At 36.3% G+C, this 18149-nt stretch overlaps 1 protein-coding gene and 1 long non-coding RNA gene across 3 annotated transcripts in view; one reads left to right on the top strand and one right to left on the bottom strand.

The window, feature by feature from the left end:
* Nucleotides 1–241: 241 nt before the first annotated feature.
* Nucleotides 242–18149, bottom strand: part of CXADR (CXADR cell adhesion molecule) — a 33382-nt gene continuing 15474 nt past the window's right edge. Inside the window, exons 3-8 of one of the 2 annotated variants that reach the window (XM_080551586.1) lie at nt 17186–17390; nt 16641–16796; nt 14468–14590; nt 13999–14137; nt 13491–13677; nt 242–840 (exon numbers count right to left, since the gene is read on the bottom strand). In XM_080551586.1, coding sequence (XP_080407712.1) covers nt 799–840; nt 13491–13677; nt 13999–14137; nt 14468–14590; nt 16641–16796; nt 17186–17390 — 852 coding nt within the window. In that variant the 3' untranslated portion in view covers nt 242–798. Of the gene's footprint in view, nt 841–9457; nt 13678–13998; nt 14138–14467; nt 14591–16640; nt 16797–17185; nt 17391–18149 lie in introns of those variants that run through there. The other variant, XM_080551585.1, reaches the window with a different exon arrangement.
* LOC308176365 lies at nt 848–10372 on the top strand. Its single transcript, XR_013938239.1, has 2 exons — nt 848–6535; nt 6570–10372. It is a non-coding gene; the product is annotated as an uncharacterized lncRNA (long non-coding RNA).

The following is an 18149-nucleotide window of genomic DNA, read 5'->3' as shown; positions in this document are numbered from 1 at the left end:
TCATCCTTACATGGTTAGGTAGATTGATGTTTTTATTATGAACTCAAAGTTTTAATTTGTACTCAAAGTCTCATGTCACAGACTACAAAAGACCATGTACCACCTAACTTGGTTTAAAGAGTGCACTCTTCTTTCCTCCAGTTTTTTTGCAGGGTAAAAGCTGAGGAACAGAAAGAACGAGACAGTGTACAAACATGAATTACCACAACATCTGCATTAACAGATTATGTTGAAGCGTGCATTAACTGTAGCATTCAAATACATTTTATTGTTAGAAAACATATACAATCTTAAAATACAATACATTTCAAACACAAGTTGCAAGTCCTCATTACAGTAATACTGTAGTAGCACTACAGTATTGAATAGGTGATATACTTCCTATCATATCAGCTGAACAGAAAGCTAGGAAAAAAAACTACTCTATTTAAGATTAAAATCTCTTTCAATGCCCCACTGCTTAAGGCTGTATTTCTACCACCTGAGTTGATTTTGTTAACCTGATGAATTTTTGAATCTACGTGATGGTGGGGCAAAGGAGAGTGATTGTGCGTTCTTTTTAAAATACAAAACTAGCAAGAAAAATGCTGGTAGTCACTTTGTAAACTTTGCATTAAAAATATATAAAAGAAAATTTGGTACTTAAAAAACCAAATACAGCCTACTTTACAATCTTGAATCTAAAGTGAGATTAAGTTAAAAACAAAAAACAAACAACAAAAAAACAGCACTTCGTTATGAACTTCAGTTTCACCGTACTTGAAATTCATGCAAAAAATGATGCCTGTTTCTTCATGTTTATACCACTGTTATGTCACCAATCTTGTGTGCGATGCCATACTATAAAAAAAAAGAATATCATTAATCTATATTAAAGAGGGGCCAGACACTTCAACATACAGTAATTAAATGTATGATTCAGATAATCATCCAAATGATGGTCATTCCGATTAGAGTTCATACCAGTGTCTTAGATAAAACCAGTGCAGCAGTGTAGCAAGCTAACTTGATTTATTAGTTAATTTTAACAGAAATTATTTGATATTTCGCCTAAAACATGCTTTAACTCCCACTCATGTCAATGCAGTTGGCTGCAGCTAACAGAATTGCTCTCCATGCCATCCAGTAAGTAGTGTGATTTTAACTTCGTCATAAGTTTTCTAGTATCTTCACCTAGGTTATTGAAAATTCTCATGGATTTCCCAGCATACACCCACTACAGTCAACTTGTAAAGTTTCTGTGAAAGTTTGCTTAGATGGCAGTTTTCTGTTTCATACCAATAACTGAATTACCAAAGAACCACACATTTTTGCTTAGTGCTATAAACACTCAAACAGGCTTTTCAAAGTACCCAGTGACTCACCCATACTTAATAAAACATACTTAATTAAAAATTTCTTTGTTCCAGTTGCCGTTCTTTACTAGCTCTGTATTCTTTGACCTAATATTCTAGATTGATATTCTAAGAAAAATGATAACTAAGCATTTTTGCTACCACTCTGTGCTGCAAAGCTATTTTTTCTACATTGCTAGTACTCAAACTTTGCTGACAGTCACCAATATTCATTTTCAAAACTCGATACTCTAACACAAAACAAATCTTAATTAACAATCCACAAATGTGTATGTATATAGTGCATTTACTGGAAAAATCCCACTTTCTTACTCAATTTCAGCCTATTAAAGGCTTATGTATCGCTGTCCCAGTACTGACAGATATTTAAAACATGCCTCAACTTCATGACAATTCATCTGTAAGACCATTAATTGAAAAACTGACTCAGGTTATCTCTGTAACAACTCACGTTCTTCTTCGCAAGCTGTCACATTTCAATTAGAATTACACTTTGAATAAATCTTCCAGCTGCACATGATAGTGAAAATAATCGAGCACCTTCACAAATCTTGCTTGGAAGCATAATTCAAAGCAGTGCCAAGTACTACTTGGCCAAGTACTACTTGGCACTAAATCACCATATTTGCTGATCTGTTCAACAACCTTATTCTGTTTACAGTTTATACAGTCTGTTTTCAAAAGTTATTCTTCTAAGGGATAACAACATGCAATAGTCACAAAGTTAATTTTCATTATCATTTATCTACTATTCTCTCAATTTGCAAAGATTTTAGCAACTTGTTTGTTTCTCCTGGAACTTATTTTCAACCCTAACTTAACACATCTATGCTCAACTCAGGTACCACAGGAACAAGAACACTGCCATCAGCCTGAAATTGTATTTGATAAAATTAATTGATACTCTGTAACAGGCATATTAATTAGAATTGTACACTGAGGCAAGAAGTGTCCTTTCAATCTGTATTCCTGTCTTTGCACTACAGTTAACACAGCACTCCTATTTCTGACATTTTTCATCAACAACTCTCAAATATATCCAGTTAATAATTACTAAACATAAGCCTTCTAAAAAAGATTATCCTGCTCCCCCCACAGTTCATCTTATCTCATTCTATTGCAAAAGCCTGAAGAAACAGATCTTACGTGCCAAAAAGTTTATAAATCTAGCTATTCTGAAGGATAAAACAGGCACACAAGTAGGGGCTTACTCAAGGAGGGCTCTCCATCAAGCCTGTCCTGTTCACACCTTCTCACAAATGAGTTTAGAGACAATTAACATAGCCTGCTTATGAAAAAAAGGTCTGCTGTGTGGTGCACAGAGACCAGATTGGAACAGGACGATAGCTTTTGATCACCCAGTTGTTTGGGAAAGCAAAAGTTTTGAAAAAAAAATCAGATGCTTAAAAGAGCTGGAAAGGCAACGTGAACAAATACAACGTAATCTGTTTTCTGTTTCCTGCACTGTCCTGATACTTCCAGTCTTTGTTTTCTTCTCCTTCTCATTTAAGTAAATCTCTCTCAAAAAAAAAAAAAAAAAAGAAAAATGAAGTCTGGCAAGTGAACCCTAGCATGAAGCTAGAGGTTATTCATGCAGCTGTGATAAAGGAACACCATCTACAAATACCTAACTACCCACTGCTGTTGTAACTTATAAACAAAATGTGGTAACTCTTTTGGCTCTCATAGGACAAATATTAATTAATTAGAAACTGCAGTCTGCCCAGGTACCTGGGATCATAGCTTTATGTTTAACCTGAGTAAACAGGTGACAGTGTAAGATACTACGTATATTTAGTTTACAGTACCTAATACCTAAAACGGTACAAAACAAGTGAAACTGGTTAGGAACAGAAACTATGATAGAAAAGAACAATAAAAAATTATGATCATCCACAAAAGCTTGTTCAATAGCAACATACAGAAAAGGGAAAAGCTGCCTAAAATCCATCCTGCTCCAATGGTGAAATAAATCCAGCAATCAGAAATAGACAGGTAGCAATAGAAAGAAAGTGGAAGGTCAGCCATCGGTGCAAGTGGGAAGCTGTAGGTAAAGCAAAGATGTATAGAAAGGCAAACCCAAGGAGTAATTCATTGCTGACAGGGCCAATGACGACAAGGAGCTCTTCCCTCTTTATGTACCTCAGCCTGGCAGTGTAAGCATACGTGGCTAGATGACTACAACATCAATAATAATAAAGAGAAGTACTCAATATATCTTAACTCTGTATTTTCAAAATAAATAGGATGAACTACCTTATTTTGAGAATACCTTTCATTACACCCATAAGTGAGCAGCAGAGGAAAAGGGTGGGAAGGGAGCGTCAAGTGACCCAGATGACTAACGAGGGACACTGGTCTACGTGACTACTCTCTCCTAAATGCAGTTCAGGGGAAGGAGAGAGAGGCATGCTTCCTGTGAAGGTGATCCCAAGCAGGCATCTAACCTGGGTTCTGTGACAATGCATCTGGAAGGAAAGTGTTCCCCTTGCACTGGCAATGGGTCTGGGGGGATCCTTCACTCTGAAGAAGTTGCCTAATGAGATCTGACCTACAATTCTTTTCACTACATCCTGAAATACCCAAGTAGTGCCAGAAGTACTGGAAGAGCGATTATTGTTAGGACAGAATTAACAAAGAGCAAATGGTAGGGGACAGACAACTACAGATGGTCTGACCAAGGCAACTACCTTTAAGTGCTGGTCATTTGAAGGTTTAATTCGACAGTTCAAACTGAAAGCAAACATTAGATGGGTAGCTGACAACCACTAAAAAGACTGGTCAAGGATAGCTTTAAAAAAATGAGGTGGTGAGATGGAAAGTCTAGTTCTAAAGTCCCAATAACTCAACAGAATTGTCTCCATTTTAACAAACGTGGAAACTGAGGAATATGGAGACGCTGTCAGTATTCGAAAAAGAAAAAAATGATCACGTGGCTAAATCATGACATAGCCAGGACCTCAACCCTAACCCTCTACTTCATTAATCAGACTTCCTTGCCTTGGAAATCTTTTGTTATTACTACAGGTGAGAGCATTTCTGTTGGCCATGTCAAGCACCAAGCATGTCCTAAGGTTCCTTGCATTTTCAGCAGTTTCACCCCGTGTACAAACTATACAGCCAGCAGCAAGTTAGCTAATATGGTTGGCACAGACACAGGATGTTGTCAGGATAAAATTCACATGTGTAATGTAATGACCCAATTTCCACTGTCAGTTGGATACCCCTTTTAGAGTGCTGATTAAAATCCTAGCTTGCCCAGGTATAACTGGGGGCAGGGAAATTATGCTAAGTCGGGCAAAATAGGACTGTTGAGCATAAAGGCTCTAAAACTCATTTCAGCTCTTTCATCTAGGAATAAAGTATCTTAGCAGGTTGTTGGAAACTCCTGCCTGCCCACCCATATCACGCACTATTAACAAAAAAAATCATATTAGTATATCTTATTTAAATAATACAACTAAAATACTTGAAGTAGAAACATAACATCAATTTTAAGATGTAATTAATGTTTAGAACTTCAATCTCTTTCAATTACACAAGGCTATCATGATCAGAACTGTACTTTTTTTTTTTTTTTTACAAGAATCAGTTTTCACTATCTTGCCCCTGAGAGAAGCCTACAGATGCAATTAAAATGTCTGAGATCCTCTCCCTCCCCAAGGACCTCTGCAAATGAAGAAATATTGTTGGTGACCTTAACTGCAGTCTCATGAAAACAGATATTTCAATGACTAACCCATACTAGTCAATCAGGTTTCAGTTACGCTTTTTTTTTTTTTTAAGAAAAGGATGTAGAAGTTTTTACTTCTAGCCTAGCAACAGGGTAACATAAGAGTAGTATTTCAAACCAAAACTGTCAAAAGCTATACTCATATCTCAGCTGTACATTTTTTAATGATATCTGTACAATTTACAGCTTTATTCCAGAGCTTATGCAGTGTCTGCATAAAGTGTCTGCAAATAATTGATGCAGATTAGAATAATAATTTTCTTACCTAAATTATTCTCCTGAATATTCTTACCTAAATTATTCTCCTGAATAAACAAGAAGAAAATAATTTTCTGGTATTTAAGAGTCACTTTGCTTTCTGTTGAGAAACATTTCTTAGTAAGCTACAGTCAACCATCAGTAGAACAGTGGCCTTTAGCCAGTCAGAAAAGGATTAAAGCTGCCTACAGGTCAGCCACAAGAGGGCAATCAGTATTGTCAAAACAGAGAATTTACTACTTCATTTCAATTCAGACCCCTCCATTTATCCACAAAATGTTTTTTTTTTTCTTAAGTAGGCTAGAGTCAGCATGGGAGACGACAACCTTTTTGAAGTTGTGTTTTAAACACAGTGAATTTTCCATCTTAAGTAATAATAACAAGGTAATTAAATACCTTATGCAAAGTTACTTGAACCAACATTCAGGTTTAACGCAAGAGATGGACATTGCAATTCCTAAGCAATTTCACATTATACAATACAAGGACAAAATTAGGGCAACAACAAATAGTCAATTTGAAGCTGTTGGTACCCAAGAAGTCACTGTACTAAATGGACAGAAGGAACAGGGAAGGAGATATTAAATAAAGCAACTTCAAGCTTTATTTTACATTTTACAGCTCTTACAGCTTAGACGAACTGTTTCTGCTCTTGACAGTTATAGGATTGGAAGTGACATAAAAGGACATTCTATTTATTGGTATAAAAAGTACAGTGCTGGCAGCCACAACATAAGCTTTTTGACAAGTTCCACAAACCACCAGCTGTGCCCCAGAGCTGTCATCTTGTTCAGAAGTCGCAAGTAATTCAGTAGTTTTGTCTTATCACCAGCTGTCTTTATTTCTGGTCTAAGGATATCAGTTTCCCTCCCACCTGAGCTATTCTGCTCGTAAATGGAAATCTTAAGTAAATATTTTATCTTAATCTCCTATCGTTAAGTATGGCACAGCTCAAGTGTTTTCACTTCAGAAAACAGTTTCTTAGAAACACCGTCCATTCACAGGACTAGCAAGATGCTGCAAGTTGATGCTGCTGCCAGTTGCTGACAGAGACCTTGAGTGCTGAGAATGGAAGCTCTGCTACACATTTTTAACTTCGGTGAAATCTGACTAATCCTGACTGCTGTTTTACAATTAAGATATTAACAAACAATATGAAATAAGGAGATTCAGATTCCTGTATGGGACAGTAATCCTTATAGACTTATATACTAAGACTATAGATCTATAAACTTATAGATCATGGAGCAGGCTAAATAATCATTAGCTATGGAAAAATGTTACTTTACTTGTATATCAGTAACTGCCCACAAAAAGACAGATGTTTCTCCCCAATTCACTACGAACGTAAGTGGCAAAACTGACACAACTGGAAGCTATTATACTAACAGTACTAGATGAAGTTACTTTCATAGCTCTTTATCATCTGATACAGTGTTCCCTGATACCACATTCTGAATTCTGACACCAAGTTCTGCTACGTAACTCAAATGATCACTGCATCCCTAGGGATGTTTGGTGAGCACCAAGAAACCTGGGCTCTCATTGCTTGCACCATGTGGGCTGTGCAGGAGACTTTCGTTTACTGCAGCTCCTACCATTTCTCACTGCTTCTTCATACAGTATTACTAGTAACAATATAACCGGAGACGACAGGTGCAGAAATTATTCATGGTAGGAAGAGTACCTGACACTGCATTTTTAAGCAGTGAAAATATACTGACTGCTTAAACAAATAAAATACAAAAAGGTGCCACAGATTGTCTGAAAACCACCAAATCAGACACTGCCGGAAACCAGAGCAGCAAAAGGGTTCAAGAGGTTGGACAGTTCATTTCTGTTTCCAGAAATCATATCCGTTCTACAAAATTCCCAATACGCTGATCAGACTTGCTACTTTCCGTTTCCCATTTTGTAAGTTGGAAAAGTACTCCTGGAAAGAAGTCCCATGCCCTTCGGCTACTTCACTCAACTTTTCCCTGCCTGCCACTTACAGAACCGAGGCTTCCAGCCCTGAGAAGTGGGACAACTGTCATTGCATCACACAGCTCTCTGAGCTTCCCAGTGGGCATACTGCCTCAAGAGGTTTTACCCTGAAGAAAAAATTAGATTACTGAAGGTAAAATGATGTGCTTTCAGATGTTAACGTCTATTCTAATATTGCCGTTTTAAAATTGTTACATAATCAAGTTGTGTAACCGACCTACTCAAGTTCTTTATAAAGATACCCATCTCCTTCCTACCATCTAGTAATCCTAACATCACACAAGGTTAGTAAAAGTTGCAAAACTTTTATGTTTCTGAATATTATGGTAGATTATGGTAGAAGTGTCCTTCATCTAGTCAATACAAGCTTGATAAATAATTCAATGAATATGCTGATCCGCTGAAGAGAGAAACCAACTAGTAGCTGCTGCCACTGAATTAACTTTGCTATTCAAAGCACCCTGGCCAGTACTAGGCAGCTGAAAACTTCTGTCTTCTACACTCCAACATAGGAACATGGCACTAACATTGCCTTAGAACAACAAATTCTTTAAACGATCCCTGTTTTCAGAACATTTTTTTCCTCTCAGAACCGGGTAATCATCTACAGTTATCCCTCAAGTGAAAGGTAATTTTAAAATATGAGAAGACTTGGAAAGGTAGGCAACACTCATAACTTGTTTCATTCAACTCTTACTCCTTGATCAGCTATTTTCTGTACAAAGGGTTTTGTTTTGTGGATTTTACAGAGAAGAAAGCAAAACTAAGTAGCTGGCATTAAGTGTTTTCTGTAACACTTAGTCTAATAATTTACTAAATATCAGCATAATTATAGAGCCTCTCCACCTGAGAAAAAATTTAAATAGTAAGCTCAAAGTACACAGGATGTCTAAGAAATTCAGCAAAGAAACAGCAAGACAGACCTTTTAAGAAACTTTATCCAAGGTGTTGTCTAATACATATGTGAGGACAATAAAGGTTTTGTAGAATCCATGATGAGCATCCTCTCTTCTTTTATGACACTACCAGCAAAGTGCTAGTTGCTTTGCTGGAATTCCCACATTCACCAGTTCCTCTGATTCACAATCACCTGTCTCTAAATAGAAGCAGCACAAGAGCTGCAGCATGAAAGTTCTATTTGAGAAAAAACTGCCAAATTAGGAAAGGACAGAAGTCTTGAAATTAACATTATGAAGGTGCAGAAAGATTTCTTAGGAGTTCTATAAAATAACAGCAATATGAGCTTTTATTTTTATTAGGTATCCTTTTGTATTTAAGCACAAATCTTTATCTGAAATATAAAAAAAATAAAGGTTTTCTGCTAGTACACTTAACTTCATATGCTTCTGTACACACATTAAAAAGATTTTAAATATACACAAAGAAATGACACATCTGGCATGGCACAAGTATGCATTATCATATGAAGATATGCATTCATTAAGAACAAATGTAAGCAATTTTGTCTTCTAATGGTATTATGGTATTAACATACAAAACATGCCACTAATGCAAACCCATGCCAGACCTTGTTTCCTGAAAATGTAAGCACCCAAGACAACACTGAAGAACTTGCATTTGTCTTTGAGAAAGTTACAAAGAAAGAAAAGCAATTGGTTTGCAAGGCCAAGGGGTGGGAGGTGTCCCAGGTCATCTTTATTTGAATAAAAAAAGCAAGTTGGTTGACATAAAAACAAGTATTTTGTCAAAATGCTTTAAATATAAGCCTACTTGTTTGAATTTTAAAAAATTAAAAAAACAAGAATTTATCAGATTTAGGAATACTTGGTTCTGCCCAAAATAAAACCAGGTCAAAAATTAAATTCCTTCCCAGCTTTTTCTTTTAGAATTCCTGTTGAGGCTGCCCAGATGTTTAAATTCATCACTACATCTGTGTATCTACAGTTAGAATTTCCATATTGAGTGCATGTTCTAAAATATCTATAAAAAGTTTTAATTCCTTTTACTTACAAATTGGGGGGGGGGGGGGGCTGGGAAGGGGGGCAAGAAATTATTATTTCCAGTGTGGTATACACACCCATGTTTATTAGTTCACTTCCAGTTACAGAAAGAGTAAAGTTGAAGCCATACGTAAGTGCTGCTTTAAAATAAAGACAGACTACTGTTTTCTCCAACAGTTTTATTTCAAAAAGTACACGAGTCTGTCATGGAACTACAGCATTTTAAAGTTTTGGATTTGTTTTTACAGATTCACAAACAATACTTGTATTTTGTGATACCATTCCCCCAAAAATGTGAATATAAAACTTCATACTGGAATTCATATCGATATTCAAGTTCATGCTTTGTGCATGAGAAGCATAACATAAGATTTTGGATTCCAGGAAATATTATTGCTCCAATTTCATTTGAGCTGTGCCTCAGTGCTAGAGGACCAACATCCAAAGGGCCTTATGAAGCACCTATCAAGCGTATAAAACAAGGTTTAAGTGATACAAATAGAATTGTGTCTTTAGACTGCCACAGAGATCTAAAGTGATCCAGAACATACACAGTCAAGAACAAAACCAAAAAGCTATCATGGAAAACAGCAATATACAATACACGTTATTACAGAGAAAGCTTGTAATTAAAAAGTCTTACTTGTACTACCAAGCAGGAAGCATACACCTAACGTGAATGTGACTATCACGGTTGATAAAGATGTATGCACTGTACATTTGCTTCAAAAGTCATTTTACCTCTCCAACAAGGCATTTCTGTGCACTACATAATTCAAAAGTATTCATTTTCAGGTATGGAAGGTTCACACAAATATCTTTAAATATCCATTTCAGAAGTTTATGAAAAGGCTTGTAATGTATGGACAAGTGTTACATAACCTCTATAGTATTACAAGTCTAATACTTTATTCACACCATACTATAATTCAGGGGTTTCTTCTATATATAGTAGTCCTCAACAGGCAAGTTTACAGTCATGACATTAACTAGTAATTTCTCCGGTTCATTTAGAGTATTTACATAATGCTATCACCGCCCATCCACCCCCATTCTTTTTTCTTTTTTTTTTTTTTTTTTTTAATAAAATGAGACATTAAGAATGCCACCTTCTAACAGGTATATCAGCTGCCACTACTTCCTAGAAAAGTTCTGTTAGCAGGTTTATTTGTAACATTTGACACCTCATGTGTTTACTCAATTCATGTCCTACACAACTAAAAATCATTGCTAAGTATAGTAGCTGCTTTTCAGAATCATAATCCAGTGTAAGTTACAAATCTAGTGACTAAAGAAATAATTTATAATAGTGGTATTAAGTTTATATTGTAGTGTTTTATTCATTCAAAAAGGCATGATGATAACAACTTGAGGCAAAGTTTACCCCAAGTCAGAGGTTCTTTATTTCAGATAAGGACTATGTCAGATTCCATTCCTTTTATTTTCCATGCAATTACATAAATAGACAGACACTGTCAAGGCTGCTAAGCCTAACAGCGAGGCTCTGAGGGCATATCATGCTGTCTTTCCATTCTGTCCATTTATTGTTTTGTGCAATCTGACAGAGCATTAAGTATGTGTAAACTCTGCTCTGCATGCTTGAGTGAGAAATTTCTCGAGTGTCCTAGGGCTTACCTGACGGAAAGCACAGGGTCTCAAGACAGGAAAAAAAAAGCAGAAGCAAACAAAAACCACACCTCATCTCAAATTACGTTCACAGAGGGCTACGAATCAAATTCAGTAGGTTTGTTGCCTGTTTGCTTAGGTGTCTAGCTATCTCTCAGTCTGTGATTCAGTTCTAGTTTTGTACTCAGCTTGTTTTTATGATCCAAATAACCATACCCTTTTAATTAAGGAAGGCCTTAGTTGCAAGGTAAACAACCAGTTTATGATCAAAATATCTTTAAAGTCTCTTCTGTCACAGTAATTGGATGCAAAATGTCATCTCCTCATCTATTGTTCTTCATAAGCTTGAGTTTGGCACAGTTACTAAACCTATTATTTACCACACAAGTGAAGAGTTTTCAGGAACATAAACACATTATAACTACCAATTGAAGGAGTAACCCACAATTTGAAATACAGAACAATACAGAGAGTCACTGAAATCACATCCAAAAACAGGCATGGAGAGGTATAAATAGTACATAAGAATCAAAAAATCAGATCACAGTGTCATGTTTTAAAAACTGTACCATCATCTAAGCACCTGTCCGAACAGTAAATTTAGGCACCAGAAATTTCATTAAAAACTGAAGATACAATCAAGCAAAGTTTATTGAAAAGGCACACATGAAAGATAAAAAATCTGATCTCTAACAGTATCAGTTTACAATCTAAAAAAGTCCAAAATATGTAAAATTTTAGAGTCTAGAATACTTAGTAGCCATTCAAGTATCTAAATTCGGTATAAAGGGTATGTTATCTACGTTAACAGTGCCAACCAAAAATGGTGCACATATCTACAAGATATGGGAAACATTTAGTAGTAAGCCAAATGATTTATCACAGATGTAAGCAGCTACAAGAAAGCAGACACTAAGCCTAGTTGTTCAGGGAAATCCTTTATCTCACTGCTGCTACATACAAACAATACTAACATCTTTCAACAGGTTCTTTCAGATATTTTCTCCATCAACCTCTGTGCCACATACTATAATCATTTAGAGTTTTCCAAAACAGTTAGTAGCCTAACATCTATAGCTAGAGTAAGCTGAAGGGAGTCCCCCCCACACACACCCAAGCACAAGGTGAGAAGGAGATTAGAAAATAGGAAGGAAGGAAAAAAAGATTCAAACTGCACTTAACTTTAAATCTAGCTCCCATAGATATGTAGTTTCAGTAATCAGAAACTATTCAAAGTCCTTAAGCAGGTGTGAAACTAAGATAAGGAATTGTTCTATTCCTCCTGTAATGCTTTAAGATAGCAGAACTGGGAAGGCTTTTTTTTTTTGAATAGACTCTTGAAACATGTTCATATCAGCAATTCTGGATAACTATTTTCTCCTAGATTCTGTCCACATGAAATTTTTGGTGCTGAAAATCTAAACGTCCATTAGTAAGAACATTTAGGGCCATTAAACAGGCAAGGAGAAGTAAGCGTTAAATTCCTTGCAAATTCATGTAAAAATGTATCATCATCTTAAGGGGAAGATTTTTCTGAAGAACTGTGAGAGCAAGAGAACAGATATCAAATACCAGTTAATTAACAGCTTTATTAAAGCCCAATGAAACTTCTAGGTAATTGGTTTATTAGAAAGTAAGAACACTGCCTTAGAACCTAAGCAGGATTTGGAAAATACAAGCTACAATTAACTTAAGACCTGTCGAGATACATATTCATTCTTACTGTGACAATATAACAGTTGAGCTACAGATTTTAAAGCTTATATACCACTACTAACAATTTGATAGGATGTCTTACATCAGATAACTTAATATTAAGTTATCTGACATGACTAAAACTAGTTATTGCGGTAAAATTCAAATTTCAAAGCGCTCACAAGGTCTCCTATCGCATTTCCAGTCACTGAGATTTTAAACTCAGGATAAATTCAATTATATTAACTGAACCAATCAGATAACTGGCAGCCCCTGAAATAAAAGCTCAGGAAGCACTCCAAATAAACATTACGAAGGTAAAGAGCTGCATAAATACTCAGCGTTTCAACAGAATTCAAAGTCATCCTCGGTATTTCAGCCCCACTGCAACTTCAGACGGTGGCCAAATTAAAATACTTCTATTACTCCAAAATTGAGGATGAAATTCAAGAACTCTGAGGAACTTCATGGTCTACATATGAAATGGTTTTGTTACTTTTCAACTGTGTATTACTGTTTCATATTCAGAGCTGCACATTAGCAGACAGTGCCTCTTCAGGAACCTACCAGAGGTCCAAACACCTTCAGCGTCTGGTATTTATGAACTCCCGTGCTTTCAGCAAATAGTTCAACTGTTATACACTAATAAGTTTAAAAATGAGAATCGGTGGCTTTTCAAACTAACTTTGTTTTCTTCAAGGAAAATTGCATGCCATTGTTTAAATGAGGGATGGAACACCGTAGTTCTCTAATACTTATAATGAACAATTAAAAAACAGGATTTAAATTAATATTCTATACTATGGACCCATCTTTGCTTTGTGCTGGAATCATCACTGGGACAGCTCCCATTCTACTTAAATTAGGTGCAGCTACCTTTGAAGATGGAAAGGTTTGGTTTTGACCAGAAGTACGTTCAAAGTCTTCACTTGGGACTTGACTATATGGAGTTTTGGTATATCCTTCCATATTTGAGGGAGACATTGAGCCCAGAGAAGAACGATTGCTGCCTATGTAGCTGCGGGCTGTTGAACTGCGACTTTTTGGAGGCGGAACATCTTCTCTGGAATAAAAGAAAAATTCAGTTGCAGAACAAGAATTCAGTCAATGTTAGTATGCAGGAGCTTACATGAGTTTTCCATTTGTTTCTTCCTATTCTAACACAGTAGCCTTTTTAAACTGAAATAATGAAGCATTTGTTGCCTTTAAGATCCTAACTGAAATTACAGACACGACATATTTAAAACAAGTTCTCAGACAAACTGTTAGTGTTTCAATAAACAAATTAAAACAGACATCTCAACCACTAAGTATCTTACTCACAGAAAGACATTTAAAAGTTAATTTTCAAATAATACTACTCAGAAATTAGGTATGTCGTTACCTAATATCATGATGTACTTCTTTCTCATACTTCTTCTCTCTGTGTTTTTTACAGCAACAGAAGACGAGAAAAGCCAGTAAGGAGAGACCCAGCAGAGTTCCTACAATAGCTCCAGCAATTATACCAGCTGTATTTATAGCTAGAATAGATAAATTACAATATTTTTAAGTGTTAAATTTATATGACCATTTTCTTTTCTCTCAACATTAAAAACAGTATGTTTCCACATGATCCAGGTTAACAGCATATCACTGAATCAGATATGCTTCAATCCATGATTTAGAATGACAACAGAGTTGCAGATTCCTGCATAAAAAAGGCAGTATTTAGAGGGAAGTACAGACTTAAAGCTGCAACCATCAGTTGCATAACAGTTTTTTATTTGTTGTTTTAAAACTTTTTAGGAATTTAGAGAAACAAGGTTATTCAGTTACACAAAACACGATATGACTATACAGTCAACACTTACGAGGGGTGACATTCAGCTCAATAGAACATTCATCTGCGCCAACTCGGTTTGAAGCAACACAACTGTATACACCAGAATACTCTTGAGACGCATTTTTCAAGAGAAGTTCACCCGTATTTCTATCTACAAGGAACAGAAAGCAAGTATTTATACTATTTACCAAAGTTTAGTTTCCTACTCAGTGCTACAGAATTATTATTCCCGCACATACGTGAAATCTTAAAAATACCATGTAAAAAAATCCAAAAGTCTACTTGTGCCACAGAACACTTATTTCAAAAATACTTTTTACTTTACTAGATATTTATTCCACAAAATTTGACTTTAATACTAAGCCTACAGATTGCTCTGTCAATGGAAAGGAACAGATGCTTAGAACGGCCAATTCTCTCACCTTAATGTAGAATACTAAAATATAAGAGATTAACTGCATCACAGAGGTACCCTCTTCTCTTCTGTGTTGAAACCAATTCTGCACAACCAGCTCAGATGTCTGCAGAACTCATGTTCATCATGAAAGACAAATCTGACCTAAACCTTGCACTCCAATGGGCAACTAGTTAAGTCTAGCTATGCTGATAGAGTGAAAGCAGGAAGAACATTTCCCTTAAGGCTTCCAAAGCTATTAACAGCTACCTTTGCGAGATTTTTACATTGCTAATAGATTTGCAACCAGCACTTAAACCCTAGAGCTGCCAAGAGATTACCTCATGGTAACAAAGAATCACACGTATACTTAGTTAGCTCTTCCTGCTGAAGTTAGGCAGCATAGAAGAGGTCCTTGAGAGCACGTTCAATGCTCCCAAACCTACAATCACAAACCCCAAACAACTGTTGCTACATTATATTAAATGCCACTTTTGCATACTTCCTAAATAATTCTTGTCCAGCACTATCAATTGATTTTTTTTTTATTTTTTTTTCCAAAACATGAGACAAATTTGGGATGCATAAGAAGGAATAACAACAGAACAACAGAAACTTAAGGCCTTGAGTGGTAAAGAGAGAAACATTACTGACTAACTTCATTGTCAAAACAAGAAATAGGACATAAACAGCGCTACCGGGATGCAAAAGTTCAAAGAGAACAGCACAAGGCTCTTCAGATATAGTTATTTTTTAAGCAATCTGACCCTTAAGATATACAGATACTAAGAGACTACAAAAGTTCTAAGTAGACTGGAGAAGTTCCTGTAAGTCAGAGGTTGTTCTAATCAACTAAACTGGAACCACATCTCCCTCTGGAAATTCCTGAACCATAAATTAAGGGAGGATAAGAGACCACTATGAGGAAGAACCACACAAGTTCCTGTTCCCTCTTCCCTAGACATCCACTTTTTAGACACATGGTATCATGATACCCTTTTACCTATATGCCATGCACACTTCACATTAAAATACTTCTCTTTGTAAGTAGATTCTTAAACTGCTCCAACTGCAAGGTGAACATACCTTCCCCCAAGGATTAAAATTTTTTTTTAAACTACAAAGACCAACAAGAATTGGTACTGAGAACTATAATTCTAAGAAATATTCCAGAATAACTTTCACATAGTCAAAACTCACAAATTACTAATAAATTGGCTTTACTAATAAACTTTCACAATGAAGCTTTCACAAGAAAATCAACACCACCACAATAATTCTGAATTCAGTCAAAATTTGTAACATTGAATTATTTCCTGGATGTCAACTAATGTAAGAAGGAAAACCTTCTCCTTTACATGTAGGAACTTTTCCCCTAAAGACACATAACCTCTTAAGAGGTTCTATCACTTGATCAGAAATTGAGAACTTCTGTGCACTCTCTAATGAAAATCAAGTTTTTATTTCCACTTTCCCAAATGCAGCTGTAATCACTGGTCTAGACTATTCTGGCTCTTACCTGCTGCCCATCTGAGCAGAAAGCAGCCAAGAATCAGAAAGCAAGAGAAGTCAAAACATTCATGCAGGGGTGAACATGGTTCTGCAGTTTAACGGTAAGAATCTTTCTCAACTTCAAACAGCTAATTTAAATGTCAGTTTTATTATCCAGTGAAAGGACAGAAGTGACACTTCTATAGACTGCTCTATACTAAAACTATGCATGAGATGCTAACAAGTCAAAATATGTCAAAAATATGAATACAATCTTTATTATTTATAATTCTGAAAAATTAAAGTTTGACAGTACTCAGCGTGGATGTGGCAGGAAGTTCTTGTGTGCCAGATACTCTTCTCCAGTCATAAGACAAAAGTGGAGATCCTTCTTGTGATGCACATTTCAACGTAACGTCCTTTCCAATCTCCTGTGATCCTTCAACGGAACATTTAGTTCTTGCTGGCTTTACTAATAAATAAAGTATTATTGAATTAATAAGTCACAATCAAAAATGCTAGTTATGTTCTAGTAGGTCAGACCGTTTTGCTAAAGAAAGTTTGTGAAACAAAGCCTTCGCAAGCATGGAGAGATTTTGTACGAAATACAAGCCAGATTTAGATTTTTTTTTTTAAGTGCTCATTATTCTGAATATTACTCCCTTTGCCCCCCCCCCCCGCCCCCCCCCCCCCGATCAAAAAAAAAACAGAACAATGTCTGCACCCACCCTGAAGTCTCAATAAGGGATGATAGATTCAGGATGCCTTTGCCCTATGTAGGTTTTCATTTTATATATCAAATATAAGATGGCATAAACACAAAAATGTCACCGCAAATTCAAGAAAAAAAAATTTGCTTACCAAGTACAGTCAACTGTATTTTTTGGCTTTGAACTCCAGGAGCTTTCTTCACTTTGCACTGGTATGTGCCGGTATCTGCTGACTTTAAATTCAGGATATCCAACGAACCATCACCAGATCTGGGATCAGAACTGGTAAACTGCATTCGCCCAGTCATAGCAGCATAATAATGATTATAAATTCTGTCTACAGCATACATAATTATCTATAAAAGAATAAATATGATTCAGAAATCTACTTGGCATGTAAGCACTTGAAAAAAATGTTATCTTCAGATTCCTAACAGTGTCTTTCTACTGTTTAAAATAAGCATGACAGATGATCACAAAGATGATCAGAAGGCTGGAGCACCTCTCCCATCAAGGAAGGCTGAGAGAGGTGGGGATGTTCAGCCTGGAGAAGAGAAGGCTGCTGGGAGAATCACAGAAGCATAAAAGGTTGGAAAAGACCTCCAAGACCATCTGCTCCAACCATCCTCCTACCACCAAAACCACTAAACCATGTCCCTAAGAGAGAGAGAGAGAGGAGACCTCATTGCGGCCTTTCAATACTTAAAGGATGGAGAAGGACTCTTTACTCAGGTAGATAAGGATAGGACAAGGAGGAATGGTATTACACCAAAAGATTAGATTTAGATTAGACATTAGGAAGAAATTCTTTAATGTAAGGGTAGTGAGGCACTGGAAGAGGTTGCCCAGAGAAGTTGTGGATGCCCCATCCCTGGAGATGTTCAAGGCCGACTGGATGGGGCCTTGGACAACCTGATCTAGTGGGTGGCATCCTTTCCCATGCGGCGGGGGAGGGGGGGGGGAATTAGATGATCTTGAAGGTCCCTTCCAACCCAAGCCATTCTATGATTCTACAAGCATCTCCGTTTTCAAAATAACACCTCATACAATGCTCTAATGAATGCTCCAACTCAACACCTGCTGACATCTCGTTACTTGGGCATTGATTTATGGCT

Source organism: Anser brachyrhynchus (genome assembly GCF_964034855.1).
Source record: "Anser brachyrhynchus genome assembly, chromosome: 1".
Taxonomy (NCBI): Eukaryota; Metazoa; Chordata; class Aves; order Anseriformes; family Anatidae; genus Anser; species Anser brachyrhynchus.
Note: the sequence above shows the minus strand (reverse complement) of the source record. Positions and strands in the feature narration are given on the sequence as shown.